The 26,025-nt window shown below is 44.6% G+C and overlaps 1 protein-coding gene across 2 annotated transcripts in view; it reads left to right on the top strand.

Moving 5' to 3' along the window:
• Window positions 1-289: 289 nt before the first annotated feature.
• Window positions 290-26,025, top strand: part of LOC132407686 (V-type proton ATPase 116 kDa subunit a 2-like) — a 58,251-nt gene continuing 32,515 nt past the window's right edge. The window contains exons 1-6 of one of the 2 annotated variants that reach the window (XM_059994532.1): window positions 290-552; window positions 9,413-9,491; window positions 14,442-14,539; window positions 20,561-20,698; window positions 23,728-23,828; window positions 25,889-26,015. In XM_059994532.1, coding sequence (XP_059850515.1) covers window positions 436-552; window positions 9,413-9,491; window positions 14,442-14,539; window positions 20,561-20,698; window positions 23,728-23,828; window positions 25,889-26,015 — 660 coding nt within the window. In that variant the 5' untranslated portion in view covers window positions 290-435. The remainder of the gene's footprint in view (window positions 553-9,412; window positions 9,492-14,441; window positions 14,540-20,560; window positions 20,699-23,727; window positions 23,829-25,888; window positions 26,016-26,025) is intronic. The other variant, XM_059994533.1, reaches the window with a different exon arrangement.

The following is a 26,025-nucleotide window of genomic DNA, read 5'->3' as shown; positions in this document are numbered from 1 at the left end:
GCCTGTCATTCGAGCCACGACGTGCTGTGAGGCCGGTATCTGTTCCAGCGTCGCGATCATTCAGCGGTGCAGCTATTGGTCCTGTTGCCTGCCAATCACTATACGGGTGGGCGTTGGTCTTACTCCCTGCCAATCATTCAGTAGGGGCTGTGGTGACTGTTGCCATTCACTCAGTACGTGTCGACGGTAGCGGTAGTTGGTCTCACTGCCTTTCAATCACAGAGGGGGCGGGTTTTAGTCGATCGCGTTTGCTCTGTGGGGGCTGCCCATTGTAAGTTATGATTGGTCACACTGCTTGCCGGGGGTGTGGTCAGCACCGGGAAGCGAGCCGTGGGCCGGCCACTGCTCGGAATCGTCCCCTTGTCGGGCCTGTGGACGCGGAGCGGCGGGTTCGGGTGCATCCTTGTGTGGACGGGAGGCCGGAGGAGCGGGACGATGGGCGCGGTGTTCCGCAGCGAGGAGATGTGCCTGGCCCAGCTCTTTTTACAGGCCGCCTCGGCCTACGACTGTGTTAGCGAGCTGGGGGAGGCCGGCCTGGTGGAGTTCAGAGACGTGAGTCCAGCCTTCACTAACTAGCAGCCCTACTTATTGTGTTACTGGCGGACTAGTACCACTGCCCCCTGTAGTGCCTCACTAGCTAGTGATTCTTTCCGCTGTGGTGCCTCATTAAGCAATAAACCCCCCATCTGTGGTTCCTTCAATAACTAGTAATTCTGCTTACTGTGTGCCTCACTAAACAGTAATCTTGTCTTCTATGTGCCTTCACTAAATAATCACCCCGTTTACTGTGTGCCTCACTAACTAGTAATTCTGCTTACTCTTGTGCTTCATTGAATAATAACCCTACAGACTAGTGTCTCACTAGTGTCTAGCAGGTAACCAACCTTGTAACCCCATCACCTACTAGATAATGGAAAAGTAAAAAGGTGTGGCCCTTGGTAATCTGAACCCATTGAAATTTATCATGTTTACTGCTTAACCTGTATCTTAACTAATGATCTTGTTGATCTATTACAGGTTGTTAGTTCCTGCTCACTGATTATGTATTAACTACCTGTTGCAGTATAAAACTGATCAGTAATCTGTAACTGTGGTCAGTGTACCCGGTGCTCCAGTTGACTGGATGCTGGTTGGTTTTATTTGTGGTCATCCTGGCTTTTGGTGACTATATTATTTGCTAGTGGAGAATTCTAGCTCACTGTCTCTTCCTTTCTTCAGGAGTTTCTGCTGTGTGGGATCTGCCATCTGGAAATAAAGTAATTGGCAGCTGGCCAAATCTACCTGTCCCTATAATTTCATTCTAGTTCTAAGCCTGCAGAAGCTGTATGCTGTAGATACACTTAAATGATTTCTTGGGGCTAAATGCTATCAGATGTCAAATACCACACATGTATTAGGGTGTTTCCTGATGCCAATTCTGTTTCTGGGCACGTGATTAAAACTGTGTCACAGTGTAGGATAAAGTTGGGTTGTGTGTACCTGCACATATTTAATGCAGGTAAGGTTACTCTGGCACAGAGTGTTTGTAAAAAGGCATATTTAATTATGCTCAGTAAAAAGGGGTGCTTAACAAAGTGAGCTTGCCTGGTTAAAGTAGTAGTTATGTTGTCGTCAGGTTCGTAAATTGAGGCTGTGGCCAGCTCTGCCAGTATGTAGTATTTGGAGGCACATAAGAAAATAGCCCATAGTCAGCATGGGTTCCTTAAGGAAAAGTCTTGCCTGACAAATCTGTTGGAATTATTTGTAAAGAAATAGCAAGCAGGATAGACGAAGGAGAATCGGTTGATGTGTGTTTAGATTTTCAGAAGGCCTTTGACAAGGTGTCACACGTGAGGCTGCTTAACAAGCCACAAGACCATGGTATTACAGTAACGGTTCTAGCATGGATAAAGCTGGGACTGATTGGTAGGAGGCAAAGAGTGGAAATAAAGGGAGCCTCTTCTGCTTGGCTGCCAGTAACTAGGGGTCTGTGTCAGGACTGATTCTCTTATGTCAATTTGGATGATGGAATTGATGGCTTCGTTGCAAAGTTTGCAGTTGATATGAAGATAGGTGGATGAAGTAGAGAGGCTACAGAAGGATTTAGATAGATTAGGAGAACGGGCAAAGAAATAGCAGATGGAATACAGTGTTGGGAAGTGTCTGGTCATGCACTTTGGTAGAAGAAATGAAAGGGTAGACTATTTTCTGAAGGGACTTGGGAGTCATTATGCACGACTCCCTGAAGGTTAATTTGCAGGTTGTCTGGTGAGAAAGGCAAATGAGATGTCAGCATTCATCTCAGGAGGAATAGAATATATCCCTAACCACTCATGACGTATTTCAAAAAGTCTGGACTCAGACCTGGCTCAAGCTGCATCACCTTACTTTTACCAGGATTAAACTCTGTCAGCTATTTTTCACTCAGTTTCACTAACACACCACTATCCGCCTGCCGCCAAGGACTCCCCTCCACACTGTAAACAACTCCATCAGTCATCTTGTTATCTGCAAAATTACTGATCATGCCTCCCTCATGCACATCGAAATCATTCACATTTATTACAAGGGTTCTGGTGCTGATCTTTGTTGAACATCACTGGTCATAGCATCTGGTCACAAAAACTGTCCTCTCTTCTATTGCCAATTTTGGTTCCAATTTGTCAACTTCCCTTGAATCCCAAAAGCCCTCACCTTTTTAGACCATTCCCCAATGCATGATCTTGTTAGGTGCTTTACTGAGGTACATATAAACCACGGCCCTCGTTAATACACTCCGCTGACTGATGGGGAAAAATAAATCTTACTGGTCCAGGCAGGGTCTGCCCTTGACAAAGTTATGTTGGCTAACTCTGGCTAGCCACTGTCTTTCCAATTGATCATTAATCCTGCCCCTCTAATTTTCCAAAATCTTCTCTTCTTCTGATGTTAGGATCACTGGTTTTTCCCTGCTGCCTTGCTAAAAAAGTAGATAGAATGTCCCAGGGTTGAAATGTCTAATACCAGGGGGCATGAAGGTGAGAGGGGGTAGGTTGAAGGGGAATGTGAGGGGTACAGAGTGGTGGATGCCTGGAATGCGCTGCCTAGTATTGTGGTAGAGGCAAATCCATTAACGGCTTTTAAGATATGTTTAGATAGGCATGTGAATGTGAGGAAGGTGGGGGAGAGGGATATGGGCATTTGTGTAGTTAGGAGGGATTAGTGTTTGTTTTTTTAAAATATGCTTTTTAGCTGGCTTGGCACATTGTGGGCTGAAGGGCGTGTTCTGGGTCTGTGTTCTATGTTAGCTGTCCTCGAGCCAGCCGATAAATTGTAAATCTTTGTCTGCCAAAGATTTACAATTTACAACCTGAGCACCAGCAATCTCTTCCCCTACCTCTCGTAACAGCATAGGATTAATTTGGTGAGGTGTTGCTTTTTGGAATGTCAGATTGAGGTGGAACTTTCACTGTGTGTGGCAGGGCCCTGGGAAGAGTTGTTGAACAGAGGGACCATGCGGTACAAGTACATGGTTCACCAAAGGTACAGTCACAGGTGGTCAAGATGCTGAAGAAGGCTTTTGGTACGCTGGCCTTCATCAGTCAGGGCATTGAGTATAGGAGATGCGAGGTCATGCTGTGGTTGTACAGGTCACTGATGAGACCCTACTTGGAGTATTGTGTTCACTTGAGGTTGCCTTGCTGGAGGAAAGAGGTTGAAAGAAATTTACAAGGGTGTGTGTACAAGGTCTGGAGGATATAAGTTGTAAGGAAAGAATTGAATAGATTAGGACTTTATTCCTTAGAATCTAGAAGATTAGGGGGATTTGATAGAGGTATACAAGATTATGAGAGGTATAGTTAAGGTAAATGCAAGCAGGCTTTTTCCACTGAGGTTTGGTGGGACTTTTACTAGAGGTCATGGGTTAAGGGTAAAAGGTGAAATGTTTAAGGGGACCATGAGGGGAAACTTCTTCACTTGAGAGGGTCATGAGAGTGTGGAACAAGCTGCTAGCACAAGTGGTCCTTGTTCGCTCAATTTCAATGTTTAAGAAGAGTTTGGATACATGGGTGTTTCTCTGGTTGGCAGTCAGTGGTGAGTGGTGTGCCGCAGGGGTCGGTGTTGGACCTGCAACTATTCACAATATACATTAATGATCTGGAAGAGGGGACCAAGTGTAGTGTATCTAAGATTGCTGATGGCACCAAATTGAGTGGAAAAGCAAATTGTGCAGACGATATGGAGAGTAGGGGTATGCAGGGTTATGGTCCTGGTGCAGGTCGATGGGAGTAGGCAGTTTAAATGGTTTGGCATGGACTAGATGGGCCGAAGTACTGGTTTCTGTGCTGTACTTTTTATTATTACTCTAGGAAAGATTTTATTACTCAGGAAAGAGTGCAGAAAAAATTTACAAGGGTGTTGTCAGGATTTAAGGGACTGAATTACAGGGAGAGATTGGACTGGTTAGGATGTTATTCCTTGCACTGTAGGAATCTGAGAGGAGCTCTTGCAGAGCTGTAAGACATCATAGATCCTGTCAATGGACTTGGTCTTTTTCCCAGGGTTGGGGTATCAAGGATTAGAGGGCATAGGTTTAAGGTGGGGGGGGGGGGCGGGGAAGGTTTCAGAGGAACTTAGGAACAAATTTATTTTTCACAGAAAGGGTGGTATCTTTATGAAATCAGCTGCCAGATGGAATGGTTGAGGTGCTATATCAATGTTTAAGGGTGATACAACATGGAAGCAGGCCCTTTGGCCCAAGTGGCTGATGCTGACCAGAGCCCCCTTCCTGCTCATCCCACTTGCTCTCATTCAAGCTAAAACTACTCACTGGAATTCAGAAGAATGAAGGGTGACCCGACCTCAGTGTACCCTATCAAATGTTGAAAGGCATAGAGTGGATGTGGAGAGGATGTTTTCAATGGTGGGAGATTCTAAGGCCAGAGGGCACAACCTCAGAATAGCCAGCTGTGAAATGGTGGAGCAGACCAGATGGGCTAAATAATCTAATTCTGTTCCTGTGTCTTATGATCTTAAATCCATTCAAGCCTTTTCCCTCCATGACCGACTCCAGCATGTTTCTGTAGTAGGTGGCACTGTCCAGCTCCTCCTCTATTGAGCAACTCGCTGGTGGGGTAGGCCTGCAGCATTTGATTGACTTGTGATTGTGTAAAAGGTTGAACAACTACACCTTTGGTTGGACCCAGAGACGTTGTTGCGGCCATGCTCCCAACCATCTAACTGGACTGAACTGGATTCATTCTGTATGACTGTATCTTCACCTAATTCCCACCATGAGCTTGGTGATGCTAACAATGTAATTCTGTAGCAAATGGTGACATGATGAAACTAACTATTACAGAAGAAATAAAATCAGGAGTAGGCCATCTGGCCTGTCGAGCCTGCTCCTCCATTCAATAAGATCACGGCTGATCTGGCCATGGACTCATCTCCACTTACCTGCCTTTTCTCCATAACCCTTAATTCCCCTGCTATGCAAAAATCTATCCAACCTTGTATTAAATATATTTACTGAGGTAGCTTCCACTGTTTCATTGGGCAGAGAATTCCACAGATTTACCACTCTTTTGGAAAAGCAGTTACTTCTCATCTCCATCCTAAATTTACTCCCCTGAATCTTGAGGCCAGTGTATCCTTCCTCAAGTAAGGAGACCAGAACTGCACACAGTACTCCAGATGTGGCCTCACCAGTACCCTGTATAGTTGTAGCAGAACCTCCCTGCTCTTAAAGTCAAGTCCTCTAACAATGAAGGCCAACATCCCATTTGCCTTCTTGATAGCCTGTTGCACCTGCAAACTAACCTTTTGTGATTCATGCGCAAGCACCCCCAAGTCCCTCTGCACAGCAGCATGTTCAGTCTTTTATCATTTAAATAATAATCTGATCTTCCATTTTTCCTTCCTAAGTGGATGACCTCATATTTACCAACATTGTACTCCATCTGCCAGACCCTTGCACACTCACTTAACCTATCTATATTTCTCTGCAGACTCTCCGTATCGTCTGCACAATTTGCTTTTCCACTCAATTTGGTGCCATCAGCAATCTTAGATACACTACACTTGGTCCCCTCTTCCAGATCATTAATGTATATTGTGAATAGTCCAACACCGACCCCTGTGGCACACCACTCAACACTGACTGCCAACCAGAGAAACACCCATGTATCCCAACTCTCTGCTTTCTATTGGTTAACCAATTTTCTATCCGTGCTAATACATCGCCCCCAGCTCTATGCCTTCTATCTTATGAATAAGTCTTTTATATGGCTCCTTGTCAAATGCCTTCTAGAAATCCAAGTACATAATGTCTATCTGTTCCTCTCGATCGACTGCACTTGTTATATCCCCAAAAAACCCCAGTAAGTTAGTCAAACAGGAGCTGCCTTTTCTGAATCCATGCTGTGACTGCCTGATGGATCCCTTTCTTTCCAGATGCCTCACTATTTCTTCTTTAGTAATAGCTTCAGGGATTTTCCCAACTACAGATGTTAAACTAACTGGCTTATAGTTACCTGCCTTTTGCCTACATCCTTTTTTGAACAGTCGTGTGACATTTACCTTCTTTCAATCTGCCAGCACCTGCCCAGAGTCCAGAGAATTTTGGCAAATTATCACCAAATCCTCAACCATAACCTCTGCCATTTCTTTCACTACCCTGGGAAGTGTTCCATCAGGATCAAGGGGCTTGTCTGTCTTTATCCCAGCACTGCCTCTTTTGTGATGGCTCTTGTGTCGAGGTCCTTACTTCCCTTCGCATCCATAACACCTCTCTTTAGCATGTTAGACGTGTCCTCCACTGTGAAAACCGATGCAAAATAGTTATTCAAAGCCTTGGCCATTTCCTCATCACCCAATATCAATTCCCCCCTTCTCGTCCTGCAAGGGACCTACATTCACTTCTGCTTTATAAAATTATCAAAACTTGACTATATTTTGTGCTAGTTTATTTTCATAATCTATCTTCCCATTCTTCACTGCTTGCTTAGTGGTTCTTCGTTGCTTTTTAAAGTTTTCCCAGTCTTCCAGTTTCCCACTACTCTTGGTGACTTTGTACACACAAGCTTTTAGTTTGATGTGTTCCTTTATTTCCTTAGTTATCCAAGGCTGGCCCTCCCCACCCTTACTGTCTTTGCTTTTAACTGGAATATACTTGTAATTCTGTAGCAAGTGATAACATAATGAAACTAACTGTTAAATGGTTATATAAATAGTTATATAAGTGGTTGTATAAAAAGTTCAAAGAAAAATTTATTATCAAAATACATATATCTCTATACACGTTGCCCTGTGGGCATACTCAGTAACTGCAAGAAACATAATAGAATCAATGAAAGACTGCACCCAACGGGACGGACTATACCAATGTGCAAAAAAAGACAAATTGTGCAAATACAAAGAAAAAATAATATATATAAATATTGAGAACTTGAGATAGAGTCCTCAAGAGTTGAGTCTTTAAGTTGTGGGAACAGTTCAGTGATGGGGCGAGTGAAGTTATCCCCTCTGGTTCAGGAGCCTGATGATTGAGGGGTAATAGTTGATCCTGATCCTAGTGGTGTGAGTCCTGAGGCTCCTGTACCTTCTTCCTGATGGCAGCTGCAAGAAGAGACCATGTCCTGGCTGGTGGGAGCCCCTGATGATGGTTGCAGCTTTCCTCCGACAATGTTTCGTGTAGATATGCTCAGTGCTGAGGAAGGCTTTACCTGTGATGGACTGGGCCGAATCCACTACTTTCTGTAGGGTATTCCATTCAAAGGCATCAGTGTTTCCATATCAATATAATCTCCACCACACATCTATACAAATTTGTCAAAGTCTTAGATGTCGTGCTGTATTTTTGCAAAAACTTATAAGGAAGTAGAGGCATTTTATGTGCTTTATTTGTAATTCCTCTTGCTTGCTTGGGCGCAGGATGTTCTTATGTCATCCTTGGAGACTGAAATCACAGGGTCATAGTGGGATGTGGGAGTACTTGAAAGCTCATCTCTGTTTTGACGGTCATAGCAAGCATAGAAGGCATTGAGCTCATCTGGCAGCAAAACCCTGTCACCTATGTCAGTTGGTTTCACTTTTTGGGAGGTGAAACCATTCAGGCCCTGCCACAGCTGTCAATCATCCTTCATTGATTTATGTTTGGTCTGGAATTGCCATTTTGCTGGAGAGATGGCTTTCCAGTGATTGTATCTGGACCTCAGCAGACTGTGGATCTCGTGAATCATTTAGGAGAAGACTCCGATTGATTTTGTGGGACACACTCATCCATAACTGTTCTTATAAAGTCTATGATGTGTGGTGTATTTGATCAGCTACTGAGTCCTTGAACATGGCCCAGATCTCCCTCTGACACAGCAATCTTGCTCTTAGGTCCTCTATCTCGTTCTCCAGCCACTGTATATTTACTAACAAGATGCTAGGGAGAGGAACTTTTATTCCTGTGTGTCTAGGCTGGGCTGCCTCCTCTCTGTCTTCCAGCCATGGTGATATACCTTCGTCCGCTTAAGATGCCTACATGCATGCTTGAGAGTTAGGTCTGCTGAGTCCTTCAGAAGGATGGTTCAAAAGTATGTTGCTTAAAAGGAAATTATAAGCTGCAGATTGCAGTGAGAATAGTTCAGAACTGGTATATTTCAAAGTTCAAAATAAATTTTATTATCAAAGTACAAATATGTCACCATATGCAACCCAGAGATTCCTTTTCTTGTGGGCATACTCAGCAAATCTATAGAATAGTAACTGCAACAGGATCAATGAAAGATCAACCAGAGTGCAGAAAACTACAAACTGTGCAAATGGTGATAGATGCATTTATTTTTTTACTTGCTAATAGGAAGCCACTGGAGCTGCTGATTTAAAACAATTGTTTGGATTACAGCACAGTCTGTTTGCAAAATTATTCTATCTTGGTTCATTTTATTCAAGAGCCTGATGATTGGAGGGGTGGGTATTGATCCTGGTAGTACGAGTCCTGAGGCTCCTGTACCTTCTACCTGATGGCAGCAGCGAGACGAGAGCATGGCCTGGGTGACAGGCATCTCTGATGCTGGATCTGTTTTCCTATGACACTGATCCATTTAGATGCGCTCCTTAGTTGGGAGGGCTTTACCTGCGATGTACTGGGCCGATTCCACTATTTGTAGGACTTACCATTCAAGGCATTGGAGTTTCTGTACCGGACTGATGCAGCCTGTCAGTATACCCTCCACCACACATCTATAGAAGTTTGTCAAAGTTTTGGATGTCAGGCCGAATCTCCACAAACTGAGGAAGTAGAGATGCTTCGTGCTTTCTTTACAATTGCACTTACATGCTGGGTCCAGGACAGGTCCTCTGAAATAGTAATACCCAGGAATTTAAATTCAGTGGAATTGCCATTTGGTAAATAGGAACTTTATTCTTTTAGAGTAACTAATTGCTGTTTCTGCTCCTGCAGCTGAATCCTAATGTGACCACCTTCCAGCGGAAGTTTGTCAGTGAGATGAGGAGATGTGAGGAGATGGAGAAGACTCTTGGTAGGTTGGTTGACGTTAACATGGTGGGAGATTTATTTGGTAATGAGGTATGGTGCTGCCCTCAAGTTGTGTTTGCTGCCTGCACAATTAGTAATGTTTTATGCTTCTGTCTGTGGTCTTCACCCCTCTCTCTTGAGCCTGTCCCTTCCATCATGAAATCTGACCCCACTCCCGTGCTTGCATCCATCAGGCAATGGTGGGTATTCCCAAGGGAATGGAGATGATAGATTCCAAGTCATGGTTGAATGTGAATTGGGGTAATTGTTTTCCTATCACCTCTGCCTGTTTCTTTATGGTTGGGAGAGGACATGGTTTAGGACATGGTCTCCAACGTTTTTATGCCATGGACCAATGCCATTAAGCAAGGGGTCTGAGGACCCCAGGTTGGGAACCCCTGGTTTAGGAGTTTTGATGAAGCCATGGCAAGTTATTCCATACTATCTTGTAAATTGTACCTGATGCGGCTTTGTAATGGTGAAGATTAGTCCCTTTATTGATAGGAGGATAGTCTGAGGTTAAAGAGTCAAGGAATATTGAGACATCAAGGCGAATGTGGAAAGCAAGCGGGATTTCAGTGCTGACTGACTTTTGACTGTTGCTGGAGAAGGAGACTGTGAACAGCCTGTCACTGTGTCAGGCGAGTAGGCCTCTCTGCCTCGTGTGGCGTCCCTCTCTTTCAATGACTGTCGGTGACATTGGAGGACGGTGTCGTGCTTCTGTATCTATGGATTGGACTATTTCATTTATGGACTGTGGTCTTTTTCAGATTTGTAGTTTTTATATTTTTTTTAATCGCTCCTTTCTTGCGTGAGGGGAAGGTGTTTGGAGGTTGATGTTCTGTTGCGTTCTGTTAATTTTTTTGTGTGGGGGAGGGTTTGTCTTTTGGGGGGTTGATGTTCCATTTTGTGCAGGGGGAGTGGTGTTTTGGGAGTTGATGATCTGGATGCTGTTCTTTTTCATATGGGTGAGGTGGGTTTGATATTTCTCTCTGAATAACTTTCATGTTCTTTGGCTATCTGGAGAAGACAAATTTCAGAGTTGTATATGGATACGTGCTTTGCTAATAAATGAACCTTCGAATAATATTGATCATCTGGTAGGCTGGGTGGTTGGTTTAGTGAGATGCTGGGAAGTACAGGCAGTGTGTGTGGACAGGAGACTGATTTCTGTGATGTGCTATGCTGTGTTCACAACTCGCCATAATATATCCAGATAGGATGCTTTCTGTGGTTCACTGGTTAAAATTACTGACGGTCAAACAGTACACATCGCATTTCTTTCTCTTCCTGAGTAAGTAGAGGTGCTGGTGAGCTTTCATGGCCATAACATCAACGTGATTGGAGCGGGACAGGCTGTTGGTGAAGGCATACATCATATTTTCCTTTGTCAGTCGAGCATGAATCACATGGAGCCTGTATGATATGGTGATTAGGCTGTATTTGGAGAACACAATGGTCCAAATAGAGGCTAACCAACAGGTCTTGTTTCTGTATCAGAGGTAAGGTGGAGGCTTTGGAGAAGGTACAAGAAAGATTTTGCCGGCGTTAGAGATTGTTAACTTGAAGAAGAGATTGGACAAACTTGGATTGTTTTCTGAGGGGAGACCTGATAGAACTATGTAAAGTTCTGAGAAGTGAATCAGTCTTTCTTCCCATGGTGGAAATATAAAATTGAAGCAGTTGGCTCTAAGGTGAGAAGAGGAAAGTTTTAAGATGTATGTGGAAGTTTTTTTTTCTCCACCGAATGATAAGTGCCTGGAATGAACCACCAGGAGATGTGGCAACAGATACGACAGCAAAGTTTGAGAGATGTTGAGACAGTTATACGAATCAGAATTGGTTTTAATATCAGTGGCAATGTTGTGAAAATTGTTGTTTTACATTGCAATACATAATAAATACAAATTATAATAAGGAATATTAAATTAGTACAGAAAGAGGGCAAAAAAAAGTAGTAAGGTAGTGTACATGGATTCATTGTGCGTTCAGAAATCAGATAGCAGGGGAGAAGAAACTGTTCCTGATTCATTGAGTGTATGCCTTCAGGCTCCGGTACCACTACCTTGATGGTTGCGATGAGAGGAATGCATATCCTAGGTGATGGTGGTTCTTAATGACAGATGCCACCTTTTTAAGGCAGCACCTTTTGAAGATGTCCTTGATGCTGGGGAGGCTTGTGTCCATGATGTAGCTGGCTGTGTTTATAACTTCCTACAGCTGCTTCTGATCCTGTGCAGTGACCCCTCTGCACCAGACAGTGATGCAACTAGTTAGAATGCTTTCCATGGTACATCTTTAGAAATTTGCGTGAGCATATCAGCTCTCCACAAACTAATGAAATGTAGCCACTGTCATGCTTTGTAATTGCATCAGTATGTTGAACCCAGAGTAGGTCTTCAGAGATGTTGATGCCCAGGAACTACTGTGGGTGCCATGGTAGTGTAGTGGTTAGCGCAATGCAATTACAGCTTGGGGTGTCAGAGTTCAGAGTTCAATTCCAGTGACCTCCAAGGAGTTTCTGTACATCTTCTCCATGAAATTCATGGATTGTCCCCAGGTGCTCCACTTTTCTCTTTCAGTCCAAGAACTTGTTGAGTAGGTTATTTGGTCATTGTAAATTTTCCTGTGATCACATTAGGGTTAAATAAGGGTTGTTGGGAGTTGTAGGGGTGCCATGGCTTGAGGTCTGGAAGAGTTGACTCGGCTCTGTACTGCTAATTAAAATCAATGCAAAGCTGCTCACACTTTCCACTGCTGTTCCCCCGATAGCTTCCTTCAACTTCCCCTTCCTGAAGTCCACAATCAATTCTTTGGTCTTACTGACACTGAGTCCAAGGTATTGTTCTTGTCCAGGGGATCTGAGGCTGAGCGGAGAGCCAGCGATATTGTATCCGCTGTAGACCTACTGTGGTAATAGGCAAATTACAGTGGGTCCAGGTCCCGGTTAGGTGTTGATTCTGGCCATGACCAACCTCTCAAATCACTTCCTCACAGTAGATGTGAGTGCAACTGGGCGATGGTCACTGATGCAGCTCACCCTGCTCTTGGGCACTGGTATGATTGTTACCCTTTTGAAGCAGGTGTGAACCTCCAGCTGCAGCAGTGAGAACTACCCAGAGAGTAATCCCTTATCACTGAGGAGATGTGGTTTTCACTTTATCTAGGGAGTTGTCCTAGCCTTCATTGAAGAGATGATGTTCCCGTGTTACCCAGAGAGTAATCGCAGCTATCACTGAAGAGATATAGTCTAATTCAGGGAATAGTCCCAGCCATCACTGAGGAGATGTGGTCCTCATGTTATCCAGAGATGAGTTCCAGCCATTACTGAAGAGACATGGTTCTCTCATTACCCAGGGCATAGTCCCTCCCATCACTGAGGAGATGTGGTACTCACGTTACCCAGAGATGAGTTCCAGCCATCACTGATGAGATATGGTTATCAATTACCCAGAGAGTAGACCCAGCCATCACTGAGGAGATGTCTCACGTTACCCAGTGAGAAGACCCAGCCATCATTGACGAGATGTCTCACGTTACCCAGTGAGTAGTCCCACCCATCAATGAGGAGATGTCTCACATTACCCAGAGTAGACCTAGCCATCATTGACGAGATGTCTCACATTACCCAGAGAGTAGACCCAGCCATCACTGAGGAGATGTCTCACGTTACCCAGTGAGTAGTCCCACCCATCAATGAGAAGATGTCTCACATTACCCAGAGTAGACCCAGCCATCATTGACGAGATGTCTCACATTACCCAGAGAGTAGACCCAGCCATCATTGAGCAGGTGAGGTTCTTGTATTACCCAGGGAGTAGTGCCAGCCATCACTGAGGAGAGTTGGGTCTCTGTGCGGCGGTTCAATATTCATTCTATGCAACTCATTTGAACCATTTCCAGATGCTGTGTGATCGGAGAGCTCCTTTGTTTCTGATCTGAACATGTACCTCTTCTATTCCTTTTCTAATTTTATTTTGGATTTTTGGTGGGATGGAGTGGAAGCAGTTTCCTGAAGAAATGAATCTGTCCTGCAAACACTGAGAGACTCTGTTCTGTTGCAGTTTGGTCTTGAGTTGATTATGAAAGGATATTTTAATTTCCTGTTGAAGTTGAACATGTGATTTGCCCCTCTCCTGTTCCCCATGCTGTTGCATAATTCTGTGTGCCTGACTGTTTGATGCTTTTAATTTTATGACGTGCTGTGTTCACATGATGCAGGGTGTCAGACACTGGCCTGATTGATCACAATGCACATTTTTGGCTGCACTACTCAAGCGTAAAGATAAAGCTTGCCTCCACCAACCCCTCACGCGCTTTGATCCAATAAATGAATTTAACTTGGGCTGCAGCCTCAAAGCATACCTACCTGATAGCGAGTTTGTGGTTTGTCACGAGGAATGTCACGGGGCATGCAGCATGCAAAATGGACTTTTGACCCAAACTGATCCACGGCAGGCAAGCCTCTGATAAATCCTGTGGAGATCAATCTGAAATGGGCACAAATTGGAGACGTTGTCACAGACTGACCTGAGGGGAGAGTTAACCACCCTGATTGTGACCTTTTGTCACGTTGTTACAGTAAGAGGGTTAGGAGTAACCTCTCCTCACAGTCAGATTGAGGTTGATCTGTTATTAACTTCATCTGGAAGATGTTTCTCCAAACAGCGAGTGTTAGAGTGACTACTTCTCCTCATAGTGAGGTTGAGGTCAATCTGTTATTAACTCCGTCTGGAAAACGCTTCTCCAAATGGCAACATCCCAAACTGCGGCCATTTGATTCTCCGTTTTCTGGTAACTTGTGCTAGCAGTGACCAGCTCCAGCCCTTCCTCCATCGCAGTGATGCCCAGTGGATCAACTCTGCGTCCTAAGCCCTTCACTGTGCTGTACTGTGTTTAGACCAGCTCCAATACTGCCTTTGGATGATAACATCTGGTTTCCTTTGTGTTTCAGGGTATCTGTTGCAAGAGATTAAAAGGGCTGATATACCTCTGCTGGATGGTGAAGTGAATCCTGTCGCCCCACTGCCGAAGCATGTGTTGAAGATACAGGTTGGTACCGTCAAGTGTATGACTCTTGTTGATAGGTGGTCGAAAAACCTGCTTTGTCAATGAAATTTACTGAGGATGTTGCCAGGACTGGACTTCAAATTACAGTTATAGTCAAAGTATCTGTACAACCTTGAGATTCGCCTTCTTGCAGGCACCACAAAACAAGGAAGCGCAATAGAATCCATTAAGTGAAAATCCCCACACAACAAGGACCATCAAACACACAGCATGAAGGAAAAAAAGAACAAATTGTGCAAACCATAAAAAGTAAACAAGCATCATTGACCACAGAGTCCCCGAAAGTGACTCCATAACCAGGGAGCGGCTGAGGTGAGTGAAGTTGGTCCGGGGCCCACAGCCAGTTCAGCACTGAAGTGCTTTTTTAAGACTGTAAGCAAGAACACATGGAACATTATCCGCAGAGTCTTCAATGATGAGTCCAGACCTGCAGAGCACATTCAGCGCTGAGGAGAGTGAAGCCAGTCCAGGAACCCAGTGGCTGCAGTGCTCCCGAACTCAGTGGTGTGGGACCCAAGATCCCTGCATCTTCCACCCAATGGCAGCAATGAGAGGGCGACTGGTCAAACGCAAGCAGACAGCACTGAACAGCTGCTCGTTTTCTGCTCTTCTCCTCGACAGTTTTAATCTTGTTCGACGCTTTAGTCAGTATGGAGTAATAGATCCAACCATGGGTTCGTGCTCCGGCTATTGGGAGTTGATGCAGCCTCCCTCAGTGATGGGCATACCTCCATTCCCCGTGCTCCTCCACGCTAGATCCCCCCAGGAGTTCGCAAAAGCAGTAAGTTGTTTAGTCGGCTCAAAAATCAAAGGGTATGAGGAGAAGGCAGGGGAGTGGAGATGACTTGAAGAATTGGATCAGTCCAATATTGAATGGTGGAGCAGACTTGATGGGCTGAATGGCCTACTTCTGCTCTTATATCTTATGGTGTAAAAAAAAGAGAGCTTGCAGGCTGCAATTGACCACAGTTCAGAAGTATGTTTAGAAGGTGAGTATCTAGTAGTTTTGTAAGCTGTCTGCAAGATGTCGCCACTGGTCACAGGTACCATCTTGCCAGGACCTGAGTTACAGGGAGAGGTTGGCCAGGCTCGGTCTTTATTCCTTGAAGCAAAGGAGAGTAAGGAGCGACCTTACTGAGATGTTTAAAATTATGAGGGGCTAAGATGTATAAATATCCATGGGGAGGTAGATGGTAACAACCCTTTCCATGGTAGGATGGAGGGGGTGGGGGGAAATCCATAACTAAGTGGTGCAGGTTCAGGGTGCGAATGACGAGGAACCGGAGGTGTATCTTCTTCCATGCAGAGTGGTGAGTCTATGGAACAAGCTGCCAGAGGAGGTGGTTGAGGCAGGTACATTCGTATCATTTCAGAAGCATTTGAATAGGTACATGGAGTGGCGGGGTTTGGATGGATATGGGCCAAATGCAGGAAATTGGGACTAGCCTGTTGGGCACTGTGGGCAACATGGGTTTGTTTGGCCGAAGGGCCTGTGTACGTGGTGCATTACTCTGTGACTGGAGAATTGAAATCTACCTGCAACCATTGATCTGACTTTATCTCATGTTCTTGTTGCTTATTGCTAATTATTTGTATTTGCATTTACACAGTTTGTTGGACTCTGCACTCTGGATGATCTCTCACAGTTTCTGTTGTAGTTACTATTCTTTAGATTTATTGAGTATGCCTGCAGGAACATGAATGTCAGGGGATATGGTGGCATATATGTCCTTTGCTAATAAAATTTGTGTTGGAATTTGAGTTGTGACTGAGCCTGTGTCCGGTCCCACTGGTTAATACACAAATGCATATGCACCTTCACAGCTGAACGTAAATGTACTGTCTACCAGACAGTCAGCTGTCATTTACACAGCTACTGCAACGTCGTTAAATTCTGAGTTCTAAGTCATCACCCCTTCCCTCCCCACGAAACCTGTTTCTTTCTTTGCCAATTCCTTTTCTATGACGTGGCCTTTACCATGTTCCAACACAGTCAAGCTACCCTGTTTAAAAGCCCTGAGGGGGAAAAAAAATCAAGACTTGCAATTCCTGTACTTTGGACTATGCATGCAGGTTAGAGCGAGTAATTAGAAAGGTCTTTTATTGCTTTGGGTTTGAACAATAAAAAAGCTTTAAAGCAGTTTTATGGAGCAGTAGTGAAACTGAGTAATGTTTTAATTCTCTTTTAGCAAGTATGTGCTGGATGGCAGGGTGGAGCTCCATCTCTGCCAAAGGAGGCGTAAGGTGTTCCTTCCTCCGCTAGCCTGCAGGTCACCCTTGGGCAAGGTGTAGTCCCCCGATCAGGGTCAGGTGAAGCCATGGGAGCAGTTTGTGCATTTCACAAGTCCTGGTTACGTGACCACTGATGTCAGGCAGACAATCTCTGAAGAGTATTCACAATGGCTGGGGGTCACCCGTCTTGTAAAGACACTGACCAGAAGAAAGCAATAGCAAACCAGTTTTGTAGAAATTTTTTGCCAAGAACAGTCATGGTCTTGGAAAGACTATAGTCGGCCACACGTACTTGCATTGGAGACCCTTCAGTGAGGATTCCTGAGATCAGAGGCGTAAGGCGGATGGTGACAGGCTTCTCCCCAGGTTAGGAGAGATGAAAAAATGGGGGACGTAGTGAGAGGGGAAAGATTTAAAATGGACTTGAGGGGTCTCCACTTCACAAAGAGAGTGGTAAGATTGTGGAGCAAACTGCCTGAGGAAGTGGCTGAGGCTGGTACAATAGTGTCATTTACGAAGCACTTGGGGTAGGTATCTAGAGGGGCAGATTTGGAGGCATATGAGCCGAATGCAGGAAATGGGAACTAGCTGGTTGTGGACCATGATCTGCGTGGACTGGTTGTTCCAAAGGGCCTGTATCTATGCTGTGTTGCTCTGCGACCCTGAAAAGTGGGATATTCTGAAGAGCTGAGCTGGTCAGGCCTGTACTTTAAAACATAGGAGCAGAATTAGGCCATTTGACCCACTGACCCTGCTCTGCCATTTCATCATGTCCCCCCACCAACCACCCCTCAGCCGCAACCTCCTGCCTTCTCCCCGTATCCCTTCATGCCCTGACTAATCTAGAATCTATCAACTCTTCCTTAAATATACCCAGGGACTTGGCCTCCATAGGTGCCTGTGGCAACAAATTCCACAGATTTGCCACTCTCTGGCTGAAGAAATTCCTCCTCATCTCCATTCTAAATGGACGCCCCTCTATTCTGAGGCTGTGTCCTCCAGTCAGACTCCTCCCCATAGGAAACATCTTCTCCACATCTACTAGACCTTTCAACATTCGACAGGTTTTGATGAGATCCTCCCTCCTTCTGAATTCCACTGAGTGGAGGCCCAGAGCCATCATATGTTCTGTGAGATAGGCCTTACAATCCCGGAATCATTCTTGCTGGAGTGTAGGAGAAGGAGAGATAATATTGAAGTGAGCTTCTGGGGGCAGCTATCAGGGCGGATTGTGAGAACAGCACACGTGAAATGCTGGAGGAATTCGCAGGTCAAGCCACATCCAAGGAAATGAATAAACAGTCGATGTTTTGGGGTGAGACCCTTCATCACGACTGGAAAGGAAGGGAGAAGGCACTAGAGTAAGAAGAAGGCGGGGAGGAGAAGGGGTTGTTAGAAGGTGAAGCCATGTGGGTGGTAGTTGGGGGGGGTGTTGAAGTAAGAAGCTGGGAGTTGATGGGTGCAAAAGGCAAATGGCTGAAGAAGGATTTGGACGGGAGAAGAGTGAATCATGAGGGAAAGGGGAGAGCACTGGGGAGGTGATGGGTAGGTGAAGAGAAAAGGTAAGAGGCCAGAGAGATGAGATAAAGTCATTAAATATATTCAACAAGGAGATGGAAGACATTTACAATGTCGAGTGAAATGGAGAAATGCCTGGAAGGTGGTGTTAAGGCCAAGATTGGATCAGCTGTGGTTTTTAACAAGTCTAGTCAAGTCACTTTTTTATTGTCATTTCGACCATAACTGCTGGTACAGTACATAGTAAAAATGAGAATGTTTTTTGGCAAAGCCACCTTGAAGGTACAGTTGACAGCTCCTGTTTCTTGTGTTTGATGTAAAATTACAAAATTTCCATTGCCTTTTCTATTTAGTTATTGACATGCAGCTTGGACCTCACCAGCCAGCAATCCTAGCCCAATCACAGGACAACCTACAAAAACCAATTAACCTACCAACTGGAATGTCTTTGGACTGTGGGAGAAAACTGGAGCACCTGGATGAAACCCACAAGGTCACGGGGAGAACATAAAAATTCCTTGCAAGCAGCGGTGGGAATTGAACCAGAAAGGCAGGCTTGATGGGCCAAATGGCCTAATTCTGCTCCTACATCTTATGTTCTTATGGTCACTGGCTCTGCGGTGAAACCAGGATTCCGCATGATCCTCGTGCATTCTTGCAAACCATGGCAACAAAATCTCCTGCAGTGAAGACCAATATTCCATTTGCTTCCTTGTTCCTTGTGTGCAATCTTTGTGCAACCTTCACCTTTCACTGAAGAGGTAATATACCTGTGAGGGGGTTTGAGAAACAGATTGAATACGTAGAGGAATAGAGAGCACTTGAAATACACATGCACAAATATTTAAGAATGCCTGGAAAGGTTAATGAGACATTCAAAGATGCAAAAAATACTTTATTTACTGTAGTGTAGAATATAATGCAGGCAGGCTGAGATCATTTGGCCATAGCTGAACATAGAGTTGTAGCAGAAGGGAAAATATGATTGTGTTGGAAGACTACTGAGGAGATTTCAGGAATTTGTGGAGACTGGAAAATTTTAGGTCTGCCATATATAATTGTAGACATTGGGGCTTTCTATGGAGTATAGGCTGAGTGGAAGTGCTGAGAATTTTTGAGGTTTGTTTTCTGTGGAGTGAAATGGTGGAGGTGCCGAGAATTGAAAGGACCCTCAGAGAACCTGTATCAAAAGAGTCACAGACTTGGAAGTGTTTGGCAGAAGATTTCGAGGGTTGGTGAGGAAATCGTTTCACCCGGGATGTTGAGGTTACTGTCTCGTTGCCTCAGAGACGGGGTGGGCCAGAGACCATCAGCAGTGAAACAGTACCTCCATTTGTATCAGTGCAAAGTAGGCTCTGCCTCGATTGCTCTTACAACCAACACAAGTGCACTTTCCCTCCTGTACTGTACAAAGTTTAGAGTCACAATTTGCTGGAAAAACACAGCAGGTCATGGAGGGGGATCAACAGGTGATGTTTTTGGCTGAGATCTTTTTTTCGGACTCTGCGTGGTACTCGTGTGTTCGTGCATACCGTTGCAATGAGACCTCCCACTTATTATTTTTGCAGTGAAGACTAACATTGTGTTTGTTTTCCTGATTCCTTGCTGTATCTGTGCGCTAGCTCCTTTATTTGCCGAAGAGGTGATGTGTCAATCTGCTGGAAAATGTGCAGGGAGACAATTGTTAGAATCAAAACATAAATGCTGGAAATATTCAGCAGATCAGACTGTATCTGTGGGAGGAAAAGTAGAGCTGGTGGTTCAGCTCTCTGACCATACTGAATATGTGTTTTGTGTTTTTTATTTCTAATTTCCTGCATCTTTTTCTTTTTCGGAATAAGAAGATCATTATCTGAAGCCTATCATCCCTACTGGCAACAGCAGCTTGCCAGAGCCCCCTATCCTGGGCCGATAGAAAGTTGATTGGCCCTTTGGCTTCCACTCTCACCACACAACTTCATACGTCTTTCTCAGTGAAGATCCTTCCTCTCCCAGGGATGAGGTTTTTGGAGCTATGGTTGGCATTTCTGTAGCTCTGGGTTTTTACGGGACAGGGTTGCTAGCTCCATGCCCAACCCTCCTCCTCTTGCAGCCGGGCTTGGGACCGTTTATGACAGAATTTGCATCTTTTTATACAACTTCAATGTCATAGAAACAGATCCAAGGTCTGAGGTGTTGAAGATGGTTCTGGGTAATGGCCGTGAGGCCGGTGGGTGGGGACGTTGCTTCATGGTGTGTCTGTTCTGGTTTCAGGAACAACTGCAGCAGTTGGAGGCAGAACTGCGAGAGGTGACAAAAAACAAGGAGACTCTGAAGAGGAATTTTCTCGAGCTCACGGAGTATAACCACATGCTGCGAGTGACTCAGGACTTTGTGAAGAGAACCTCGGAGGTGAGTGCAAGTTAAACACTCGAGACATGTGTTGACGTAGGGTGGCACAGCAAATAGCGTAACACTGTTACGGTGCCAGCATCCCGGATCTATTCTGACACTCTGTAAGGAGTAGGTACTATCTCCCTGTGACGCATGGGTTTCCTCCGGAAGCTTCGGCTTCCTCCCACGTTCCAAAGACGTATGTGTTAGGTGTAGGATTTGTAATTGTCGGGCACGCTGTAAGATTGTGGTTTAGTTCCCACTGTTGTCTGTAAGGAGTTTGTACAATCTCCCTGTGACCACATGCGTTTCCTCCGAGGGCTGTGATTTCTTCCCACGTTCCAAAGACCTATGGATTAGGGGTAGGGATAATAAGTTGTGGGATGCTGTAAGATCGGAGTTTTAACTCCCATTTCTGTTTGTCAGGAGTTTGTGCGATCTCCCACATTCTGAGGATGTACGGTTTCAGGGTAGGGTTAGTAAGCTGTGGGATGCTGTAAAATCAGGGTTTAACTCCTGCTTCTGTCTGTAAGGAGTTTGTACCATCCTCCACATTCCAAAGATATACGGGTTCGTAGGTCAATTAGTCACTGTGATGTAATAGGGCAGGCATGGGCTTGTTAGGCTGGAGGGGCCTATTACTGTGTGGGACCTCTAAGTAATGAATAAATACAAATTTAAAAAAAACACGCACTATCAGAAATGAAAACAACATGAATTTTTCTGATAGTTTCTTTGTCTATCATGGCAATGGGTTACTGACTTGCATTTTGTGTTAGGACTGTACATTGTTACACCAGTTAAAGTTCAAAGATTTTATTATCAAAGTACATATATAGACCATAAGACATAGGAGCTGAATTAGGCCATTTGGCCCATTGAGTCTGCTCTGCCATTTCAACATGGCTGATCCATTTTTCCTTTTAGCAACAATCTCCTGCCTCCTCAACCCCCCCCCCCCAACCCCCATATCCATTCATGCCCTGACCAATCAAGAATCTATCAACCTCTGCCTTAAATATACATAAAGACTTGGCGTCTGTTGCTGCCTGTAGCAAAGAATTCCACAGATTCACCACTCTCTGGCTAAAGAAATTCCTCCTCGTGTCTGTTCTAAAAGGATCCCTCTCTATTCTGAGGCTGTGTCCTTTGGTCTTATCCTATCCCACCATAGGAAACATTCTCTCTATATCCACTCTATCAAGGCCTTTCAATGTTCACCTCTCATTCTCCTGAATTCCAGTGAATACAGGCCCAGAGTCATCAGACACTATTCAAATAACAAGCTGTTTAATACTGGAATCATTTTCATGTACCTCCTTTGAACCCTGTCCAGTTTCTAAGAAAAAGGGTCCAAAACTGCTCATATTACTCCATGAGGCTCTCCAGTGATTTATAAATCCTCAACATTACATTCTTGCTTTTATATTTTAATCTTCTTGAAATGAATGAGAAATTCCTTCCTCACCACTGACTCAACCTGCAAATTAACCTTTTGGGACTCCTGCAGAAAGATTCCCAGGTCCCTTTGTGCCTTAGTTTTTTTGTATTTTTTCTCTATTTAGAAGATAGTCTAACCTTTCATTCCTTCTGCCAAAGTGCATGACCGTACACTTCCTGACACTGTATTCCATTTGCCACTTCTTTGTGCATTCTCCAAATCTGTCTACGTCCTCCTGTAGCCTCTCAACTTCCTCAAAACTACCTGCCCCTCCACCTATCTTCATATCGTATCTCAATCCTTCAACTTCTCAGGAATTTTTGCTCTATTATTTGCCCTCTCTTTTGCTTTTATGTTGGCTTTGACTTTTGTTAGTCACAGTTGTGGCATTGCAGTTCTGCCATCATCCCTGCCAGTTTTCTTCTCCAGTCAGTTCTGGCCGACTCCTCTCTCACGTGTCTGTAATTCCCTCTTTACTGATACACCTGACTTTAGCTTCTCTTTCTCAGATTTCAGGTTGAATTTGATCATATTATGCTCACTTGCCCCTAAGGGTTCCTTTACCTTAAGCTGTCAATTCTGGTCCATTGCACAACACCTAGTCCCGAATAGCTGATCCCCTCGCGGGCTCATCCGCAAGTTGCTCTAAAAAATCATCTCACAGGCATTCTAGAAACCCTCTCTCTTAGGATCCAGAGATTTTCTACCTGCAAATTGAATTTCCCTGTGACTATTGTAACTTTGCCCTTTTGGCATGCATTTTCTCACTCCCATTGCAATTTGTAGATCACATCTTTACTACAATTTGACGGGGGGGGTTCTGTGTAGAACTATCAGGAGAGGGAGTGGTGGGGGGGGGTTAGTTAGCTTTTCAAATATTGTAGTCCTTTGTCACGGTGTGTGCTCGCAGGATTGTACCCAAGTGTGGAGCAATGGCAGACTCCCCCGTGAGATGGAAGCAAGAGGTTATACATAGCAATACTAACAGAGCATCATAGGCACAACTGAGTGACACCGTGAGACAAATGCACGGAGCATTCCAATTGCAGAGCACAATGAGAGACCCCTTTATATAATTGTAGAATGTGGGAAACGCGTACCAATCACAATTAACACGATCAGATGGAAAGCCCGTTGGCTTAATGGCTCTAACTATTAATAAATACAGGTGCTTGAGAAATCCTGAAGCCCAATGCTCTGCGGCAGCCACAGAGGCACACAGGGCTCATGACATCATTAGTGTACCACCCAGAGTGCCACATGAGTGGGCAGCAGTGCTGTTCATGTGGGAGAACGGTACGGAAAGCATTGACCATGTCTGTAAAGAATGAAAAGCTATTGGACAGTTTATTCTTGTAAATTGTGAATAAAGCCTTTTTCAATAAAACAAGGTGAGCCCACTGTTGACGAGGTAAAGAGGAACAGAGGCTTGAATACGCTGTGGACTGGGCACAAGAGGGCAGATCCTTTGTTCAGACTATGCTTCATATTTGGAGCAGAGGGTGTGGGGAACCCATGATGAAAACACAATCTGCCCAACAATTTGTGTTTTTTTCTTCCGATGCCATTTTGTCCGTTTGTGAAACTGCTGCTTCTCTCTTGCCAGATTGATCTCTTGTCCCATGTTCAGTATGAAGAGTTCCCTTCCTTGGACAAAGAACCGCTGATGGATCATACGAACATGCAGCGACTTGGTGCTAAATTAGGGTATGTAAGGAGCTGGGCTCATCAACTCTGTCGGTCTGAAAGGTCCTTTAGCGCAACATTGGATATGATATAGCAAGGGGTGTAGCTCACTTCGGGGGAAAGCTGGATAAGATACGAGAAAGGACCAGTGTGTAGAGTGTGGTAGAATAATGATTCATCTGATGGTGGGGTGGAGGAATGCTGATGTAGATTCAAGATAGTTCAATGTCATTTCCAGAACACAAGTGTAAGGCGAACAAAATAATTATTACTCCAGAGCTAATGCAGTACAAAAAAAATGAGATAAAGAATACAAAGTAGTGATTAAAAAAACATAATAAATATAAGTACACAAGATAGCTTGTATACATAGATCAATTGTATGTCCATAAAGTGATACTAGGCCCAGGAGTGTCTGTACAGGAAATGATAAAGTAGTGGTGGTTTAGGGGTGTGAAGGGGTGGGTTAGTGGGTGGAGGTGTTGATCAGCCTCACTGCTTGGGGAAAGTAACTGTTTTTGAGTCTGGTGGTCCTGGTGTGGATGCTGTGTAGCCTCCTCCCTGATGGGAGTGGGAAAAACAGTCCATGAGCAGGGCGGGTGGGATCTTTCATGATGATCCTGACCCTCTCCCTCCAGCATTTGAAGTCCCTTTTGCCGTTGGTGAGGTTCTACCCCAAGTGACTGTGGTTTGTGCCCAGTGGCAGTTCCCTCTGCCGGTGCAGCATTCTGATGCTCCTTGCCTCTGATTCTAGGCTCGAATCGGTTGTGCAACATGGAAGCAGTACAGATCACGTCTCGGAATCACATTGTGCTCCAGAGGGCAGCCTCAGGATAGAGGGACATCCCTTTAGAACAGAGATGAGGAGGAACAACTTCAGTCAGAGGATGGTGAATCTGTGGAATTCATTGCCAAGGGCACTTGTGGAGACCACATTATTGGGTATATGTGAAACGGAGGTTTATTGGTTATTGATTAGTCAGGGCATCAGTGATTACAGGGAATAGACAGGAGAATGGGGTTGAGAGGGATAGTAAATTGGCAATGATGGAATGGCAGAGCAGATTCGATGGGCCAAATGGCCTGAATCGGCCCCTAGGTCTTGTGGTCTTATGAAACATTCACGGTGCTGTTTTCTCGTGCAACTTTACAGCATATGGATTTTGCTTTTTTTTTGTTCTAATTGTGTACCTTTTGTATAATTTGTGTTATTAGTTGGTTTTTGTTATGAATGTTGCTTATCTGATGCTATGTGCCTGTGATGCTGTGAAGGAACACACCCTCACCTGCTAGCACGTACGTAGCACATAGTTGTTCTCATGAGAACAACTCGACTGTGACTCCCACCTTGCGTTTACGCAGCAAGGCTCAGCTCAAATCACAGAGGTGAATTGGAATGCTGGAGGTATGCAACTTGCTATGAAGCACAGCATTTCATCAAGCAGATTTCAGACCATTAAGCCCAGTTTTGTTGCTTTTGAAGTGCTCATCCTGTTGGTGTCTTAGAGTCGTAGAAAACTACAGCACAGAAATGGGCTCTTTGGCCCATCTAATCTGTGCCATACCACAATATGTCTAGTCCTATTGGACCACAGCCCTCTATACTCCTCCCATCCATGTACCTATCCAAATTTCTCTTAAATGGTGAAATCAAACTTGCATCCACCAGTTGTGCTGGCAGCTCGTTCCACACTTGCACTACCCTCTGAGTGAAGAAGTTTCTCCTCATGTTCCCCTTAAACAACTCGCCTTTCACCCTTAACCCATGGCCTCTAGTTGTAGCCTCATCCAACCTCTGTGGAAAAAGCCTGTTTGCATTTACCCTATCTATACCCCTCATAATTTTGTGTATCTGTATCAAATCTCTTTTCAATCTTCTGTGCTCAAGAGAATAAAGCCTTAGCCTAGTCAACCTTTCTCTAGATCTGTGGGATTATGCATCTTTACAGGTTCAAATCATATCAGGATCAAGCTCAAAATAAATAAAAACTGCCTTTCACAGAGGACGCTGTGAGTGAGATGCTGAGTCCTTCTGTGAATTGTCTGTGTTTCCAACTGGTGTAGAAATATTTCTCCTGCAGGTTCATAGCTGGAGTGATTCACCCTTGGAAGGTTGGACCTTTTGAGCGGATGCTTTGGCGAGTTTGCAAGGGATATACGATCCTGACATATGAGGAGTTAGACGTTCCTCTCGAAGATCCAGACTCGGTGAGTATTG

The sequence above is a fragment of the Hypanus sabinus genome, chromosome 18, assembly GCF_030144855.1.
Source record: "Hypanus sabinus isolate sHypSab1 chromosome 18, sHypSab1.hap1, whole genome shotgun sequence".
NCBI classification, from domain to species: Eukaryota; Metazoa; Chordata; class Chondrichthyes; order Myliobatiformes; family Dasyatidae; genus Hypanus; species Hypanus sabinus.
The sequence above is the reverse complement of the archived record's forward strand: the minus strand, read 5'-3'. Positions and strand labels throughout refer to the sequence as shown.